This window comes from Aedes albopictus, chromosome 3 (genome assembly GCF_035046485.1).
Source record: "Aedes albopictus strain Foshan chromosome 3, AalbF5, whole genome shotgun sequence".
NCBI lineage: Eukaryota > Metazoa > Arthropoda > Insecta > Diptera > Culicidae > Aedes > Aedes albopictus.
Window position 1 is genome coordinate 18,754,940 of NC_085138.1, and position 21,137 is coordinate 18,776,076.

At 38.3% G+C, this 21,137-nt stretch overlaps 1 protein-coding gene across 2 annotated transcripts in view; it reads left to right on the forward strand.

Moving 5' to 3' along the window:
• LOC109418256 (uncharacterized) overlaps positions 1–21,137 on the forward strand; it is a 47,102-nt gene that overhangs the window by 8,937 nt on the left and 17,028 nt on the right. The window contains exons 2-6 of one of the 2 annotated variants that reach the window (XM_029864808.2): positions 3,012–3,451; positions 11,709–11,834; positions 11,915–12,103; positions 12,169–12,336; positions 12,413–13,280. In XM_029864808.2, coding sequence (XP_029720668.2) covers positions 3,263–3,451; positions 11,709–11,834; positions 11,915–12,103; positions 12,169–12,336; positions 12,413–13,280 — 1,540 coding nt within the window. In that variant the 5' untranslated portion in view covers positions 3,012–3,262. The remainder of the gene's footprint in view (positions 1–3,011; positions 3,452–11,708; positions 11,835–11,914; positions 12,104–12,168; positions 12,337–12,412; positions 13,281–21,137) is intronic. The other variant, XM_029864812.2, reaches the window with a different exon arrangement.

The following is a 21,137-nucleotide window of genomic DNA, read 5'->3' on the forward strand; positions in this document are numbered from 1 at the left end:
CGATCGAACTTTTCGATCGTTTAGTATAAAAGACGATGCTAACCGTGCTAACACTTTCACGCCGTAAATATAAGAGTTAGAATATGGCGTCCTTGGTGAAAATTGTAGGAAACACACTAATCTACAAGTTTGCCGAGCATCACATTCTTATACTCGGCTTCTGAAGTAAGTTATAGACAAATGCGTCGAACGATTGCCAGATGATCGAAAACATTCTTGGAATGAGACATTTCTGTAGGAAGTCCTGGAAGAATACAGTCTAGCGTTTATTGATGAAGAAAAACGTGTTTATGATTCAACATTGCCATTTTATACATAATAGGTAATTATTTTAAGTAATATCTTTTAACATAATTTTCACAGTTATTAACTGAGAACTTTGCTTTGTCAATGAATCCACGGATTACTGGTGGGATTGCATCAGTAGTTTATGACATTTATTCAAGCAGCTCTTGCTAGAGTCTCTCGAAGAATGCATTCAGGATAGGGTAAAAATTTACTTCGTCGCATGCTCTAATATTGGTCTCCTCAGAACAAAAATATCAAATCATTAGAAATATTCTTACTTACCTTTGCTGATGCCTCATTAGATGGAAGCAAAAAAATGTAGACTATCGATAACCACCCTCCAGCACTAGAAATCGAATAATTAGATACGCAAAATTTCACGTTTCAATTTCACTCCACTTGCGACTTCACATTTTTTCTCGTTTTGCGTTAGACGACGGCAACCACACCAAAGCAGCAGCTAGTCGAGTTGATCCTCATCTCCGTTCAATTTTCACTTCACCAGATGCACTGTTGAACCAACCTTTAATTTACACCTCACAAAGGTCTGTAGCACTTCAAAGTTGGATTTTACTGCTGAAGAATGCAGCAAAAGCTGTTCAATTAATCAAATAAATCACTTTTCCCCCGTCGGTAAAATGTAAACAACAAGCTTTCATCGTCTAGGGAGGATGGAAGCAAAAGTGTGCGTGGATTTTCTGTATACGAAACATCGTATTTCACAAGCACAGAGAATGATTTCCGCGTTACACTGTGTTGGCGTATAACGATCTAATGGGCAAAAATATTAATTTAAATGTTTTGGTCGTTATTCTCAAGCAACATCCACTTTATTTTAAAAGCTTTTCGTTCAATCATACTTTGGAAACATGTTTTGATTTGCGTTGCGAAGAATTCGATCGACTTTTCGAATAAGCACCTACGGTCAAATCATAATTTTAGATCATCCTATGTACCATAGTGTCACGTAAAAAGTGTGCCCGGAATTCAATTCAGGTTTCGCCCGAAATAGACGTGGGCAAGACGGAAACAGAATTCGAGGAACAATTATTCAATCTTATTATTTAAAGGAAATTATAGTTCTTTCACAATATATTTTTATGTGATATGAAAGCTAACTTACAAATTAGCAAATGATACCAAATTGGCAATGAGGCATTAGGCGAGGTGCAAGAATAAACTCGATTATTATTGGTCGGTGCTTAGGAAGACGAAAATTAGATAAAACCTCCGTCTATATAAATTATATTAAGATTCTCAGAGATTCTTCATGGTATTCTTCCCGGACAACCTCTTGGCGTTCCTCCAGGGTTCCTACTGAAATTGCTCCAGGAATTTCTATTGGGATTCCTATGAGTTGGGACTCCTCAAATAATTCCTGCTGAGAGTACTCCAACAATTCCTCCAGGAATTCATTTGAGAAATCATGCTGGGATTCCCCTAGGATTGATCCAATAATTTCCCCCGTGATTTCCTCAGGAATCATTCTAGAAATTTCTCTAGGGATTCTTCCAGGTATTTCTTCGAGGATTCTTCCAAGAATCCTTCCAGGCATTCCTCCAGCAATTACTGTCCGGACTCCTCAATTCTTGCTGTTAAATTTTCCAGAAATTCCTCCTGTGATTTGTTTGCTCTAGAGCAGAGGTTTCTATTGGGATTTCTCTAGAGAAAGCTTCACAGAATTCACCAAGGATTAGTCCAGGTATTTCTCCAAGACATCTTCCAGGAATTTTCGTTGGTATTCCTCTAGGAATTCGTATTTCCTCCAAAAAAATCCCTGATTCTTCTAGTAATTCCTCCTTTGATTCCTCAAAGAGTTCCTCCAAAGATTCCTTCAAGAATTCCCAGACATTTTATCCGAGAATTCTTCCGTATTTTTTGCAGGAATACCTAAAGAAAGTTCTTGCGAGGAATTCAACACTCCTACAGAAATTCACTGCCCCCACTCGCATAACAGTCCCATTTGCAAAAAGTAGGAATTGAGAAAACGGCATTTGAAGTTTGAAAACTTGTTTTCATATAAAACTTTGAAAAATCGCCAAAATTTGAAAAATATTTCGATCATCTCGAAACTTTCACAGATTGCTTTGTACATGAATATATAACTGTAAAAATTATTACAATCACTACAAAGTTATTCAGTTTTTTGTTACGTAACACAAAAATCCATGATGGGACTGTTATGCGGGTACTTTTGATATGGGACGCTCATAACTTGGTATTTTTTTCACACATTGACATAAAAATTCGTAATTTTTATTGTTGTTTTTGAAAGTACATCAAAAATGATGACTATTCATAACGTTAACTCAAAAGTGATGAAAAGTCAAATGGGACTGTTATGCGAGTGGGGGCAGTTCATTCAGAGGTTGTTTTTTTTTTTTTGAATTTCCCCTTGGATTTCTCTATGTATTCCTCCAAAAATTTCTTCGGGCCTCGGTCTAGAAGTTGTTCTAGAGATCTTTTTTATGGTTTACTCATGGAAAAGGAACAGCGACGTGGTTTTATTATTTAAACGGTATCGAATAAAAACGACAAAAGCAAAATACTTCAGTTTTTTTTCTTTGGCAGCTTTGTTCCTTCGTCATGGGGTGTTGTCTAACTTTTGTTGGGTTCATAAAAGGGCAACGAAGGAAACTAAACTGCCGAAAATACCAAAACTCACCCTAACTGAAAGCTAATAAACAACAACACTTAATTCAACATTCGTATTTTCTTTCCAGCATCACCCTTCAGCAATTACGCATTCGCCAATTCAGTATTTTTGGACTATCAGCCATACGCAAGTGCAAGTGGAAGAAACATAATTCTAAGTGATAAGTAGTGCGCAGGGAGAGAAGAGTGTGGAAACCCGCCGGTAGGGGAAATTCCCACACTTGGCTTGGCGGGGGAATTTCCGAATCGTTAGTGAAGAATCCCACACAGAGCGAGTGATAATAGTGAAGAGTGGTGAGTGTGCAGTTCAGAAGAAATAATGGCGGCCACAATGGATCAGGCTGCTGTGCAGCGGCGATCCCGGGAAATCGAAACGGAGTACCTGTCCAGTTTGGCCGATCTGAACGTCAACAGTAAACCGTTGATCAACATGCTGACCATTCTGGCCGAGGAGAATCTGGACTACGCCCCGATCATCGTGAACGCAGTGGAGAAGCATCTGGCCAAGGTATTTATGATTTGTACTAACTGTAGTAATCCATGAATCAATCAGTGGGAGTTAACAGCTCACGGAAATGTGATTAAACTGCGGGAGTGGGTATGGGGCAGTTTATGTAATTGTGCTCGTAAGCACCCATAATGATTAGGGACCGTCCATAAATGCCGTTCATGCATTTTAGGGGGAAGGGAATCCTCTGATATTGTTACGGATCATGTATCAAATATGGAAAAATAGGCTGCGAGGTGGAAGAGGTGTAAAGTATAGTCTAAACGATGCTGTCATTCATGGATGCTCCCTAAATAGGTTTGTTTCGCTCAGGTAGTTGTCACAGCAGTTTCAAGTGGATTGATTAAGCACATCACGTATCGTCGAAAGAGAAATCGTTAAGTACACGTTGTTGTGTCCGTGGATTTTTTGTTATGCTGTGTTGAATGATTTACTGATTGATAAGAAATGTGTAAAAATGATTATTTCCTAGAAGGTATTCTGGTTTAAAGCTGTACAAAAGAGAAGAAGCTTGAAATGTTTTTTTATTTATGCTCTTATTTTTTGTTTTTTTTTTCAATGTTCTTATTTGACTAAATGTTTATTTCTATTGGTAAGGCAACTTCTTGTTCACGCTAACACCGCTCAGCACTAAAGTGCATAATTTCCAGACTACACAAAAAATGTGTAACCCTTGCACATTTACAAAATCAGCTCCTGTGTCCGCAAAATCATGAAATTCGCAAAAAAATGTATGGCAATCTAGCTAGGTTTACTAGTGACCTTGGAAAACAAAAAAAGAATCAACATTTCGCATCTAGGCGAGTGTACGAGCTGTTTTTGTGAATATGTAACTGTTACACATTTTTGTGTGGTCTGGAAACTATGCACTTATGAGTAAGTTTTTACTTTTCTAGGTTTAATCACCGCATGACTTTATGATAATTGAATTTTATTGGTTTTTCTCGGTGAACTTAATACTACTCAAAGAAGGAGGGAGTAACGAAAGTAATGAAAGAAACGGTGGATAGAATCGCAAGTGTGCGACGAGAGAAATTGAATAGAAGTTGAAAATTAACAGAGGGCCATAATTGAACAACACAATCACAACGACGACCCCTTTGCCTAACGTTCTCGTGTTGAACGGCTAGGTACTAGTAGTTTGATGATGACTACTAGCCCTAGACAGGCAAAAAGATCGTGGTTGTGATCTGTTAAATGTTGTTCGGCTTTGCTTTCGGTTCTATCGATCTGTGACACTTGTTCAGAGATTCATATCGTCATTTGCCTGTCTAGGGCTAGTAGTCATCATCAAACTACTAGTACCTAGCCGTTCAACACGAGAACGTTAGGCAAAGGGGTCGTCGTTGTGATTGTGTTGTTCAATTATGGCAATTATGGTCATGCGGTGATTAAACCTAGAAAAGTAAAATCCAATTGGCAAGAAAGAATGAAACTTGGTTCGAATAAGATCATTTGGACACAATAGGAGCATACGAGATGAAAGCGCGAAAAATCAAACAAGTAACGTTCGCTCGATATGAATCTCTGAACAAGTGTCACAGATCGATAGAACCGAAAGCAAAGCCGAACAACATTTAACAGATCACAACCACGATCTTTTTGCCTGTCTAGGGCTAGTAGTCATCATCAAACTACTAGTACCTAGCCGTTCAACACGAGAACGTTAGGCAAAGGGGTCGTCGTTGTGATTGTGTTGTTCAATTATGGCCCTCTGTTAATTTTCAACTTCTATTCAATTTCTCTCGTCGCACACTTGCGATTCTATCCACCGTTTCTTTCATTACTTTCGTTACTCCCTCCTTCTTTGAGTAGTATTAAGTTCACCGAGAAAAGCCAATAAAATTCAATTATCACTTATGAGTAAGGCTTACACATTCTAGGTGCTGAGTGGTTTTAGCGTGTTTGGCGATTTTAGTGGTCTGGAGAAGTCAAGACAGTAGACTTGTACACAGTAGAGTTTACCGTGACCGCGCCTAATTCCAATCAGCTCCTAATTCCGTTCACACGAATCAAAACACCGAGTATTAGCCGAAATTATCGCAAATCTTTAGCAAATTGATTTTTGTAATTTTCAATAAGTATGTCCTCGCCAGAATATAATCAAAAAGTTAAAGGGTTTCTTGGGTATTAATGTGAAAATACATTAAATGCCATTAATTATCCAATCGGCCGCCATTCTACTTTTTTTCTTTTGCGGACCTGTGAATTGCATCAATTTATACATTTAATGCATTTTCATTGAAATATTAACAAAATCAATCAAAATAGCACCAAAGCAGAACAATAAAGGACATATTTTTATAAATTTAACATCAAATCAACTTTTCGAAGAAGACTCCTGATGCTAGAAATGAAAAAGGCACATGACCGGAATTAGGATACTACAGGTTATACTTGCTCCTAATTCCAATCACCATATAAATTCAAAGGAAACCATGAAAAAATCTGCAATACAATCGAAACAACCAACTCCAGCATCAGTCAAGGCTCCCTGACGATTGATGTTTGGTTCATATCATTTATTGGTAACCCCAGCTAGCAAGCATAAATTGTGGTGTTGTAGGTTTAAAATTTATAGATGACGTCAAACCCGACATAAACCTATCATTGACCTGTTTTTATTTTGGTCTCCAAACTCAACATAGACCCAACAGTTATGCGATGTGGGCCCAACATTGGTCCAACATTCGATAAAATTTGACCCGACTTTAACGCGACATTCGACACTGTTTCAGTCTGGTGAAATTTTGTAGTTTTCCCAGAAAGCTCTCAAAAACGCAACAACATTAAAACAATCCAATGTTATTACTTCAAATTATTATAGAACTAACATGTTTTGATAAGTAAATAAATGTATTTCGACATATAAAATATAAATATAACTATAACAACCTATGATAATATGATTATTTTGTCAACATGATAATTACTTGGAGTGACCGGAATTAGGAACACAAGTGAACGGAATTAGGATCATACTGATTGGAATAAGGAACAACAACTTGTTTTAAATAGCGGCCATTTTCAAAATAAGTGGAGTGCTTGCAACTTTGATTATATTTTTCTAGCAGTATAGAGAAATAATGAAACAGCGTTGCACAATTACAGTCACTAAATGCAGAACATGTATTTTCTACAGCTATTAGACTTAGTTCATCGCCTTAAGTGAACGGAATTAGGTACAGTCACGGTATACAAAAATAGGATACCGAGCTAATTAAAGAGGCTTGTATATCCCTTTCGGGGCAGAGCACAAAAAAAGTGAAATTTCCATAAAAACTACTCTTCATCTTTCCATAGCTTTGTCAACCTAGAAAAATCAGAAATAAAAAAAAACTATGATATTGGGCACTTTTTCGCCATAGCTCAGTCAATTTCAAACCAATTGATTTGTTTTTTTTTGTACACGGCTAGATACTATATTGCCGTGAATCCCATATCCATGATCCTGTTTTCTTATGCATATGGGACAGATATGCGATTCACGACAGTATACGTATCTCAAATGAGATAGAGACGAACCAGCCAAGGGCTGAAAGTCTCTTTAATAAAGACAAATCAATCAATCAATATCTCAAATCATGTCGATCGGTTCAAAATTGATTAAATTACATCGGAAAAGTGACCAAAATAGAAGCCCTTCCCTATCATCTTTTGTTTTGTGTCAGCTGAAGACGCCTACGATCCGTTGCACCACGCCGTAGGTGATATCTGCTCAAATGACTCAAAGCAGTCAACAGAAGTTTGTTGTAAAGATGAACTCTTGACTGCCGTTCAATCAGTGCGTAAAACTTGTCACATTTTGTAAACGCGATGCTTGTCACATTTAGATCGCGATGAATCACAAAGTAGCCAGTTTCGTCTGCGAAGAATGTGTATGCCACTCCGTCCACGTTTATAATATCATCTGTGAAGATATTATCCCTGTTCAATGAAGTAGGTTGAATATAGTCAAAGTTGCTGCATCCTGCTCTTACCCATTTCTTTACGAATAGGTAAGAGCAGAATGCAGCAACTTCGACCACGTTCAACCTACTTCATTGAACAGGACTACTGTAGAGGGGATCCCGTATGGTTTTGGAGAGGATCTAGACAGTTCACAGTAAGTAGGCCACCTCTTATTTCGCAAAAATGGAAAAGTTAAAAGTTCATTATTTGAAATCGATCGTATTAGCAGGTTTTAGCTAAAAATTTACGTGTCAAAATTTGAAGTTCGTATCTCAAGGCTATCCCAAGAAACAGAAATAGATTAATAACAGTTTCTTAAGCTGAAGTTTGCTTAAGAATTGTTTGTTCGTTTTTTATACAGCTAAAATGTTTGTTGGGATGTGGTCCCTCAAGGGGTTGAAGTTCTGAAAAATTGTATAGGGCAAACATGCGCTTAAATTTGCGATAACTCTACTCGTTTTTGAGTTTCTGCCAAATGTCCATTACGTCATATTACCGTTTACGTTTATGCCAAATGTACATTATGTCAAATTACCGTTATTCCAAATGTCCCGCTCCCTGTTGCGAGTATTGAACCAGTCATTGACAATGGATATGAAAATATGAGAATGATGTTCTGCAAACTGAACTGCATAAATTTCTATGGTAACTCACTGTTTACCATTTCCGAAAAAGCGCTGATAATGATTGATAATCAAATATTTGAAAATTTCTTATAGCAGGGTATGTGTGCCATCAGTAATCTCATGCTCCCATTGTCATCCTATTCCAAAACAAGCGATTACGGCACCGATTGACTCCGTTCTTTTTGTTTTCATGGGTGCTCACTTCTAACAAAAAATACAAAAATAACAAACAAAACAAACAGCGCTTCAATACTTTGTTTTTCGTGGGATGAAAATAGGAGCCACATGCTTAATAAGGGAACCAATACCCTATTAAAAATAATTACAGTTTTTTGAAACGCCGGTACAAAGAGTAAATTTATTTACAATTGTCACCATCTTGAATTTGTTTGCCCTCCATAGAGTTTTACATCGAAATTTAACCTCAATTTTCTCTCCGAGAAAGAAAAGCACGGTAACGAATGGGAATCAAAACAAACCACCGGAAAATGTCAAAATTCGCGTAAGAGGGAAAAGGAAGGGACGAACGAGAATGAACCGAACGTTCATTCGTGACGTCACCTTGCAGAATTCTATAGGCATCAGTGGATGAACGCAAAAGGTTGTCAAAATGAAATGAATAGGTTATGTGAAATTTAACGTATCTAGACGAACATTTGAAAAGGGCCTATCTGCTTTGCGTAAATAAACATTTTTTTTGTCTGTAGGGCCCATCTGCATCCACCCACGCACATCAACACCCTTATCAGAAAGAGTGTTCTTCAAGCTATCTGTTAAGGGTGTTGATGTGCGTGGGTGTATGCAGATGGGCCCTACAGAGACAGAAACATGTTTGTTTACAAAAAGCAGATAGGCCCTTTTCAAATGTTCATCTAGGTATGGGATGGACTTAGCCACTGATGAACCAAATTTACTTAACCCGAGAATTTTGACACTAGAGCGGGGCCATATCCAATCAGAATCGTTCAATTCTGATTGGAAACGACCCCGCTCCTCTCCTCCTCTTCTTGGCGTAACGTCCTCACTGGGACAAAGCCTGCTTCTCAGCTTAGTGTTCTATGAGCACTTCCACAGTTATTAACCGAGAGCTTCCTCTGCCAATGACCATTTTGCATTCGTATATCGTGTGGCAGGCACGAAGATACTCTATGCCCAAGGAAGTCAAGGAAATTTCCTTTACGAAAAGATCCTGGACCGACCGGGAATCGAACCCGTCACCCTCAGCATGGTCATGCTGAATACCCGTGCGTTTACCGCCTCGGCTATATGGGCCCTTAACGAAACGACCCCGCTCTAGTGTCAAAATTCTCGGACCGAGTGAATTTGGTGAAACGATCGCACTTTCTGCGATACGTGATTTTCCACGTAACATTGACGTTTGGATTTTTTGGTGTGATAGGCCCCTGAGGGACCACTTAGCCTTAAAATTCATGTCATTCATTTATTTAGTTCAACATCAAATTCATGATAACACTGAACCAACAATTTGCCGCCATAATATTGTACATTTTGATTCATTTTAGACCAAAGTCGATCTCCAACAAAAGTTCGCCGAAGTAAAAACGTCGGCATTTTAATTGAAGCGTCGCCGACACAGGCAATTCTTATGCGTCGGCGAACCCTAAATTAGAATGTCGACGCCGAACTTCGCCGAAATTTTAACTTCCGAAGTTCCAATTTTCTCTCGCATGGTCAAATATTCGTTATGCCCCATTAGCCTTGTGATGCGGACTTTATATTTTGACACGATTATTTTTTTAGCTAATACGATCATTTTCCAATAAAGGAATTTGAACATTTCCTATTTTTTTTTTTGTAAAATAAAGGGATGGCCTAATTAACAGCCACTAAGAAAATTTGGTTTTTGAGGAAAGATTGCATCATTCTTGCCAAGTAAATATTCTATGGGCTTATCCACGCATGAACAAAATTCACTCGGTCCAATTCTGATTGGAAACAGCCCCACTCTAGTGTCAAAAAATTCTGACCGAGTGAATTCTGTTCATTGGTGGATAAGATGATTTGCTTGCGCATATGACCAAAATCGCGTAACATCTGTTGGTGGGGGCGATATTTTCACCCGCCGCCAATGCACATTCGGGTAAGCAGCCGAGCGGATGGCACGATAAGGAGAAACAATAAACAACTAGAGTAGTCGTGTGTCGTTCATTTTGTTGTCATTCCAAATCGAACCGCGTACCAATAAAAGTGTTTATTGACGAGTCTCCGCTTTTTCTTTCTGCGATCGCGCGAGTCCCTAGTCGGTTGTCTTCCGTCGTAGGCCATTCCGCTGTGCACCTGTTCCGCCGGTTTCCAACAACATCGAGAAAATCGCGTCAACAAATGGTGCAAAATAAGGGGTTAGTTTTAAACCACGTAGCAGAGTTTAAGCTTTTCATTTTCAGTGAGTGAAATTCAACGAGAATTTTGAAAATACTCAACTGAGGGATCAAAATAAAATTCATTTTGGTGAATGAATTTTTTCACCTGTCACTGACATTTTCACTGAGAAATATAACTGGACCATAACTCCCGATTATACGTAAGGGAAATTTTGCGATTTTTCGATACCCCCTCCCCCCCTTGTAAGATTTTTTGTATGGGAAGCCAAATATTTTTGTATGGCGCGTAAGATTTCTCCAACCCCCCCCCCCCCCTCCCCCTATAAACCCTTACGTAATTAGTGGACAGCCCCTGAGTACATAGTAGTTTATTATAATATTGATTATGTTCTCTATTTGTCCATTAAGTCGGATTGTGTGTCTATTAACAGAAATTGGACATTTTAGGACATGCGATAAAATATTCGTGACAAAGAATTGAATGAAAAAAGAGAGGCCTTCAGCTGACAATAAATATGGCCAAACACGAATGAAAAAATGAGAATGTCACTCTTCACTTTCAATCTTCGATTTTTTTACTCTATGCCACGTAGACCATTTTTTTGTCATCTCAGAACCCCCACATCCCTCCCACCTAGTAGACTTTTGTCCATACAAAAATGTTAAAATTTGTATGGAGCGTAGACTTTGGTTAGACCCCCATCCCCCCTGAAAGTCTACGTGGTCTATGAATCCCTAAAATCGCATGAGAAGGATCAATTACGTCCCACAGTGTTTCACAATTTTGAAATACGTACGGTGTTGTGAAGGGTCTGAATCATTTGACATTTGACAGGCCATTTGGCATAAAATCACTTGGCATAACAATAATTTGGTATAATGGACACTTGGCATAACAAAAAAGGATACATTTCGATTATGATAAATGTCCATTCTGTCAAATTACCGTTATGCCAAATGTCTTGCTCCCTGTTGTGAGTATTGAACTGGTCTCATCGAGAGTTTCGTTCAACATACACTAGATATGAAAATATTAAAATGATATTCTGCAATCTGAACCATTTCTCGGAGGTTTGGAGATGGAAAAAATATTAGAACATCATGTGGAGTATCCTTCAAATGTTTAAGTAGAAGTTTCTGACTGGGATGGAACTATTGTGTTTCAAGAAACATAATATTTATCATCGAGTATGTGTAATTATTCAATGGGATTAAACAAATACAAATTCTAGTTTTAATTTCGAACTGTCCACGAAAAAGAAACAAACTACAAATGGATAATCATGATTACATTTTTCACTCATCCTAATCCAAACCTTCTCAATTCCGTGAATACAGGTGCAGCCAGATTTCAAGTTACCTATCCTGTACCTGGTTGATTCCATTGTGAAGAACGTTGGCAAACAGTACCAACAGCTGTTCAGTCAGGTTATTGTAAATATGTTCTGCGGTGTGTTCGAAACGGTGAGTTTGCTTTCAATCAAATCGTCAAAAAACTCTGTGTTTATCAGTAGTAATGGTGTATGTGTTGACTTCCTCCACAGGTAAATGAAAAGGTCCGCGAAAAAATGTTCAGCCTACGGCAGACATGGAATGAAGTATTTCCACAGTCCAAGCTGTACGCTCTGGACATCAAGATCAATTCGATCGACCCCGGATGGCCCATCACCGCACAATTGAAAACCCCAAAATCTCCAGCCATCCACGTCAATCCTATGTTCCTTAAGAATCAGGTAAGACATAAAAATGGTGCAAAAACATGTACAGGATAATAGTATTGTTTTCATTTACTTCGTAGCAGATTCCTGATCCCAATCTTGATATGCAACAGCAGCTTCGCGATAAACAACGTGAACTGTTGGAGCTTCAGGCCAAAAAGCTTGAACTGGAACTCATTGCTACAAAGAAGCGCATTGAAGAGCAGGAAAAGCTGTTGGTTGCACAAACGGCAAGCGTCACGAAAGAGGTAAGTTTGGATCAGGTGTCTCTCTCTCTCTAGTAACAAAGTACTAACCAACAAATTCACATTTCCATTCCTGTAGCCGGTTCCGGATCTGAAACGCCCTTCTACCGTTATCGGGTCGACTGCTGTTCCGCCTCCTCGGGGACGGATAGTTCCACCGAATGCAGCGATGATCAACCTTGCCAAATCCCGTGATCCTCGGTTGGCTCGTCAGCAGGCTCAACTAGCGGCGCAGATGGTAGCGGCCAGTACCAATTCTACACCTACCATGGTTGGTGGTACCCAGATTCCTCCCCATAATCCGATCGTTTTCGATCAGTCCGGTAAACCGGTCAGCATTCGGGAGCGTTTGGGAAGGATACCCAAGCGTACTGATCCGCGCCTCAAAACTCTGGGAACCGAAGCAGAACGTCGGAAACCTTCTAGTACAACGACGAATACCAGTGCTGCCAATTCGTCATCACCATCACACAAATCTCGGAGTGAGCATGACGCTTCCAGAAAGCGCGACAGAAAAGACGAGTTATCACCTAAATCGGCCAAAAGCTCATCTTCAAAATCTTTGACTTCGGATAAGAAGAAGCCGTCATCCGAGGCGTCCTCCCCGAAAAGCAGCTCTCCGCTCAAGAAGAAGACTTCTTCCCTTTCGGAAAAGTCGCCTTCACGGAGTGAGAAAACTTCTCCAAAATCGCGAGAAGGTAAAATTAGTAAAGGTAGCAAATCCTCTACCCGGCGTCCTGGAGACACTCCCGTCAAGAATTCCGAGGACTCTTCCTCAGTTTCACCATCGTCCAGCAGTGAGAATTTGATGCCCGTAGTCAACGAGTCCAAGGACGTAGATCTTCGACTGTTGATACCTGAGAAAAAGCTCAAATTGGATCAACAGCCGCCTTCGCAGCAACAACATCCTCAGGCAAAATTAGTTAGCAAACCACTACCAGATCAAAGTAAGAGTGAAACCAATTTACTACCTCAACTATCTACTCTAAGTTCTAGCGTACAGAAACAGTATATTACTGTAGCAGCGCTCTCACTGGCAATAATCCAGTTCCGTAATGTAATGATCGGCATGGCCATCGCCTTTGGCAATGGCTTTGTCCTCCCACTATTGTTGTCGACGATAACTGCATTTACGCGAGATGATCCGTGGCAGTTCAATCTGTTGTCCGAAAAGATCAAACCGAAAAGTGGTCGTTATTGTATAAACGGTCGTCATTGTTTATATGATAATAGAACTACGACTACCTTGTTAGACGCTAGACACCAGTGGCGTAAGACTAGAGCGTTAAACGAATCAATCAGTTGTGGCCAAATAAATGCAGTTTTTGATGAGCGAAACCGAAATCACGAGGGCATTTGGATCAAAATGTAGTTTTTCTTTCCGACTCTTTTTTCTATCGGGGTTCTTTGCGCCCAAAGGTGCATACATTCACGTTCCTATACCGGTCTGCCGTGCTAGTAGAGAAGCTCTTCGATTTCGGAGAATGTGTGTGATGATGGACGTGCGACAGTATGCGTGTGAGGGGACTGTCATTAATTAAATTTATTCTTGTTTACTTGTTAACTTGTGTGTAGATGTTGCAGTGAACTCTCGATTCAATTTTTGAAAAGACCCATGTTTTAGTAGTACCTATCTACCGTTCGTTGAACAGGTAGATTTGAGGTTAGGGAATCGCCACTGGTCATTTGAATGAATCTACAATTCCAATATGTTTCGTCCGCGGGGTTTAATTGGATTTCAAAAATTATTAATTACATTTATCGTACCAACGCGATTAGTATTGTTGGCTTCTGTTTTAATATTTTATCGAGAATTCATATTTTAATTCGCTAATTTAATTAATGAACGTTCCCCGCGTGTATCTGATGTATGGTTTTCGTTATACTGTTGTTTGTAAGGTCTCTATACTTCATTGCGGTAGTGGATAATAACATACAGCAAGTTTCACTCGAGAGTCGAGAGTGTTCAGCTTGGTTTGTTGAATAATAGGCCCTTCCAACTGAGTTTAATTCTAAGAGTGATGTGTTGTCTTCAAAATAGTTTTAGTAAATGCAATAACTTTCACAGATGATGCACGATATGGATTCAGCTATACAAGGTAAAGTCGTCTTGATTGAATGAAACATTACGAAACATATTTACATTAGTGGTATAACAAGGTGTAGACCAAATGAGTACATATGCTAAATTCGTGAGTGTTCACACTTTTCATGTTTTTTATGCGCGACATCTGCAAGTTAGACAAAAAGGGTTTTATGCATTTCAGAATCATATGTTGTGAATTTCATTTCAGTACAATGAAAATTAACTTTTCCGCATTGGCTCATTATACAACCCATATGAATTGTATAATGCAAAAGCAGTGCATACAATTTACTAGCGTAATCAAACTCGTTTTTTTTATTCCGCACCAAACTGAGTTGCACGTTAATTTTGCTTCATAATAAAATTCAGGTAAGTATTTCGTAGATTTTTTTCCAATAACATTAAAATAACAGTATAATCCGGATTTCTGGATGTTTCAACAAATATCTGGATATTTTTAAAATTTTTGATTCTTATAGTCTCAGTGTACCAGTTATGGCTATAGTGCCTTGAATTGGTCATAGCAGATTTACTGCCTCTAAAAATGATACAAATCAAAATGAAACATTTTTTAAATAAATATTATGTTCACATTAGATGACTGCTTTCATTTAAACTTCAAAATTTCCTCAAAATATATCAAAGATAAATCATTTTCCTCGTTTTGGCTTTTTTGCACTCTTCTATTTCGCCAGTGTATGGCTAAAGTGCCCGCTATGTGTTCGGACGCTATGTGTTCCAGGCTTAGTCCCACAAAGATACATGCAAATGGTGCAAAGTAGAATCGAAATTGAAAAGGATGTCTATAACTGGTACAAGGTTCCTATCATTGGCAAACGTCGTAATGAATAGGTACTAAAAGTGGTTTTGGCTTCGTTTCTATATTTTTCCTGTCAGGTATGGAAGCAAACCTTCCATTTAACACATTGGCGACATTCGTTGGTTTCTTCTTATGTTTGTAGAAATAGTTTTCCTTACGGTGAATATATAACGAAGCCACACCTCGAATTTTCCAGAGCACAAATCTGAGGAACCAAAAGACGGATTGCGCTGAAAATTTGATCGATTGGTGACCCGCTGGTGGTGACCAATTGATCAACTTTTCAGCGCAAACCAACCCTCGGTTCTTCAGATTTGTGCTTTTGAAAATTCGAGGTGTGGCTTTGTTATATATTCACCTTACACATAAAAATGTTTGAAATGCTTCCAGCACGCAAAAAAATCAGCAAAAGAAATTGCTGAATTTCAGCAACATTTTTGCTGAATTTCAGCACAACGTTACTGCTCAACTGTCACAATTGCTGGATGGTTCAGCAAGTTAAAAAATAAGTGCTAATACTCAGTAATTTGTATTGCTGAATGCAATCAGCACGCAAAAAATCAGCAAAGTTTGCTGATTACCAGCAAAAATATTTTGCAGTATAGGTAGTGCCATGACTGGTACAGCTACTGGTACACCCTTTTTCTTTGCTTTTACAGCTTATTTGAAATATTTTAGAGCGCATCAAGTGTTTTTTTTTTGACTATGTTGAGCTTTTTAAAATCATAGCTACTGAACGGAAAGCTCTGTCACCGTTCCAAATACTCTGGCAATAATATACATGTCGTCCGAGAAGCAAACAAAAAGGTCGGATTTCGTAAAAATCCGTTTCCGACTGTTGAGTCCGGCTCGTCGCATTACACTTTTCAGTGTGATGTTAAAGAGTAGTCATGAGAGTCCGCACCTTGTCGCGATACACGATGAGATCCGATTGGACTATTTAATTCAAACCTTGACGAAGTTTTGCACACACCGCGCATAGTTGCTTTGATCAGTCTGGTCAGATTCCAACGTCAGTTTCGGACCGATATCCTTAAATGTTTGATTAAGGTGTTCCTCGTTTGGAACTTTTTATTTTATGTCATATGTGATCGAGTTCTCCAGCAAAGTTATACTGCTTATGATCGCAAATCAGTTCCATATTTGCTGTGTTTTCCTATTCATATGGGTCAGATATGCGATCATAGGCAGTATAGGCAATGTATTTATCAATTTCAAGCTTTTGTTTCACGTTTTACAAAAAAACTCATGTATGGAAAACTTGTACTTGTGATACAAAAAGTTCTTAAGGGGCTGTCCATTAATTACGTAAGGGTTTATGGGGGGAGGGGGGATCTGGAGAATCTTACCCGTCATACAAAAATATTTGGGTTCTCATACAAAAAATCTTACATGGGGGGGAGGGGGTGTCGAAAAATCGCGAAAAATCCCTTACATAATTCAAGGTGGCCACCGAACCGGGAAAAAGACGGGAATTCGGAACGACCGGGAAAAAAGCGGGAAAAAGCCGGGAATTTGGAATGATTACCGGGAAAATTGTTGTTAAGGTGAAACATCAAGAAATCCCATTGCAATTTTGCATACAAACTTTAGAGGCACAAATCTGACGAACGAGGCAACAAACCAAGCCGCACTTGTTTATCCTGGCTTTGCTCACTTGCAAAAAGAGGCAGCTTTTGCAAATCGAGAGTATTTGTTTACGAATTTTCAACATTGGTGCTCTTGAAAACGTGAGTAGGGAATCAAGTCGGTCATTGTGGCAGCCATGTTTGTGTTCTCTGAAGTTTCTCCTTAAGAGTAACTTGATGTGCATATTTGAATGTTTACACCTCATCGAAAATCTGCAAAATCAAAGCCAAACCAAAATATATCCCAAGAGTATTCTACGAAATCCCAAGGAATTCGCCTGCGCAATCACTTGGAATTTTCTTAAAACAGAACTTGGGATTCTTCAAGAAGTTCCTTCTAGAATTCATCTAGGTTTTTGTACCGCTTGATTATCTCTTGGAATTCGATGAGATTTTTTCGAGGAAAGAGTTTCTTACATCTGAGATTTTTTTCAAAAGTTTCTTTTTGGATTAACCCGTGTCCTTTCTTAAATTTATTCTAGTTTTTTATTTTTCAGGGAATCTTAATTAATATTACTATTTATTAACGACATTTTACCGTTATTGTGGCATTCGTGTCAGGAAACTTAATAGATAAGAAAATCATAACCACTAAACTGGGTTTTAATCAAGACAACCTATTGCAATTTATTCAAGAGATTCTTTTAAGATTCATCAAGATTTTCCTTCCGCAATTGTAACAGGAGTTGCTCCAATCTTCAAAATTTCCTACGGGAATTCTTCCCAGATTATTTTTTTGAAATCTCCAGAATTTTTTTTCCTTTTCTTCCTGGAGCTTCCTCTGGGGTTTCCCTAGAATTTTCTTCTGGAATTCCTCCGAAAGCTTTTTTTTAGAAATCAATCGGGAGTTCTTTCTGGGATTATTTACAGAGTTTCTTCTGGTATTTCTCCAGGATATCATTCTGTTACTCATCCAACTCCACAAGTTCTTTGCACGATTTCTGCAGGAGTGCCTTCTAAAACTTTGATTTTGAAAAGTTCCAAAAGATTTTGCTGAATTTTAACTTTATTTAATATTTGCTTTTGGGATTTCTCCAGTGTTTCTTACTGCGTTTCCTTCAAGAGTTCTCTTTGGGCATCCTCCAGGAGTTTATTATAAGAAACCTCCAGGAGTTGCTTATGAAAGTTGCTTTTGGAGTTACTGCAGGAGTTGCTTTTGGGCATCCTTCAGAAGCACCCTCTGCAAATCACCCAGGAGTTCCTTCTGGATGATCTCCCAAAATTTCTTACAAAAACTTTACGATAGCTATTTCTGGAAATACACCAGAATCCTGAAAATCATGCGGGAGTTTTGTAATCGAGAACTCTTCCAAGAGTTCCTTGGGAAACCTTCTAGACATGTGGGAGATTCTTTTGGAAATCCTTCAGGAGTTCCAGGAGAAATCCCTAGATCGAATTCATGATCCCAGACCAAAAGTTCTATTCCCTAATTGCTAACAGACTGACTAAAATCCTAAATTTCCTAAAGGAACCTCTTCCAGAATAAATCCATTAACCCTCGAGCGATCGCGCTGTTGTTTTTTGTACAACACGTTGAAAAAATCTCGCCTTTTGTGTTCAGTATTAGCGTGGTGCTGGCGGTGGTGGCCAACCGCGCTAGTTATGGGCGGTTAAGGAATCTAGAGAAATCCACAAAAGATATACAAGGTGAATCGCTTACAGAAGTTACTGAAGAAATCCAAGATAGTATTTTTGGAGTAATCGAAAGATGAAATCTCGGACAAAACTTTGTAAGAATCTCCAGATGTAAGTTTTTGGGGGAATACTCAGTTGGACATCCTGGAGGAATCTCCGGAAACAACACCAATGAAGTTGCGTTAGGGCACCTACGCTAATGAATAAAATTTAAAAAAAATGGTTCGATTATCCTCCATGTCCCGGATAATCGAGTGCGACCTTTGCTGATTTTATATATGTACACATCTTACCTATTATAGATCTGTCATAGTTAGCTGCCACTTCTACACTTGTTTTTTTTTTTAAGTACAAGAAAATAAGTAAAATAATGAGTGAGGGAAAGCTTGAAATATGCACTATTTGGAGCTGAATGAAAATATGTTATAAGTAATTGTGTAGCACACGCCTTTTATGTCATCATTGGTAGTTACTTCCATTTTTTTCCGTAGATGCATTACGTCAAGAATAATATTAAACTATAAATATCTAGTACATAGTATTCACAGGATTGCAAGTGCATTTTACATGGTACTTATCATCCATATGATACGAAAATTGGGCGTTACCTACTAAAAAAAATGTGCATTTAAAAAACCGGGAAAATTTCAGAAATCGTACCGGGAAAACCGGGAAAAAGACGGGAATTTCAAAACTGATATTTAGTGGCCACCCTGATAATTAATGGACAGCCCCTAACGAAATTCAACGCCTTATGTGAAAATCTCTTTTGTTTACAATTATTAAATACTAGCTGAACCCGGCAAACTTTGTCTTGCCAATCTTGTGGTGGATTGTCAGACTGCGCTCATTTAGCACCGCACTCTAGATTGATTTCATTTCGATCATGTTGGTTTTCTTCCCAGATCATCAAAAATCAGCACTTTTTCAATTTTCTTACTGTTTTTGATGATTTTCGTAACTTTTACTATTTATAAACACAGCCACCATGAGTACGAATCAAACCATGCAAGAGTCAGCCTGATCGGTGCACCCGTTCGTGAGTTTTGTTGCCTCAAAGGAACTTCAAACTCATTTTTATATATATAGATATGTTTGGTAAAGTTAGACTTGAGTTTAACTTTAACTTTAAAAATGTGAGAGTTATACTGCCCCCATTCGCACAACAGTCCCATGTGAATAGGAAACCCGGCAAACATGATACTGTTTTGCGAATAGAAGCAGTAGAGTCTGGGACCATTTGGGCAGGAGCACCTATTTTAGGCACTTGCTGCTGTAGCTCAGTCAATTTTCAGCCAAATGACTAAATTTTTGGAATACGGTAAGATACGCACAGTATCTAGCACTATACAAAATTTCATATCAATTGGTTCGAAATTGACTGAGTTATAGCACTGCCCATAACTGCATATTTGTAACATTTGCAGTTTTTGTCAATATTGAGTTAGTAACCGGGGATCATCTCCAAATCATCAGTACTTTCATCCACACAAATAAGCTTGACAAGTTTATTCTACACAATGTGAAATAAATACCAAGTCGTTTTGTCTTATTATCAAATATTCACGAATGTGACCGCTAAACAGTCACACTGCGAATACACACTGGCCACATAGCGTAACGCCAATCACAGGCCTGGTAGCGAGTCACTATTTAGTGACTTGGTCACTATTTTCGGGTCAGTCACTAAAAAGTCACTATTTTCAAGATGTTTCAACTAAAGTCATTTTTTCTGTTGAAAAGTCACTATTTTCAACTATTTTTAATGTTTTGTGGCAAATGGTAATATAGTCAGCAAGAAAAATAAAATTTGGAGTGATAAAAAGTGCAAATCAAGCATTGTCTGACTGGTTACAATAACATGTTTAGTAGCTGTGTTAGCAAATGTGTCAATCGTCTATATTAAGTGACTGATTTTGATCCATAGTATTGTTAAGTTAAGTTAGGTGTCTTTATCAGGGAGATTTCCAGTCCAAAACTTTTTCATCTGTTCAGAAGTGTTGGCTTTTTGTCATGATAAGATTCATGTTACAATACTAGAATGCATTCTTTCCCATTGAAGTTTCTGGTCATTCTCCAGTAAAGTGATGAATGTTTTTGAACTATTACCGAAACAAATATGGGTGAAAAATCGGAATGAGCTTATAATGGCATCCTCGGAAATAAAAAGTAGAGGATTTTGGTTAAGTAAAATAAGAATTTGAGGAAATATTTGCCGGAACTCTTGGCGGAATTTATGTTACAATTGTCGATGCCGGCCTCGAAATATGCTCCTGTATGCCCTCAAGACAATTTCTGCATGAATTCATGCGCAATTTTGGCGTAAAACACTGAATATTACTTGTGAAATTTTATCTTTAGTAAAAGCTTTTGTTGAATTTCTGATGGTATGTTTTTGTAGTTATATGATGATCTAGTTCAACGCCTGGAAATATCCTGATTAAATTTCTTTGAAGAATGTTTGGAAGATAAATCTTTGAAATGATATCTTCCAGTAATCTTTAAAAATTGTGCACTATTTTTGAAAAGAGTTTTTTCGGGAACATCGCCAAATACTGTTTTGACTATTTTGTTGTGAAAAACTCTTTGTCAAAAGCTCTTCAAACATGGGAATTTTCGAAAAAGTTAGCAATTT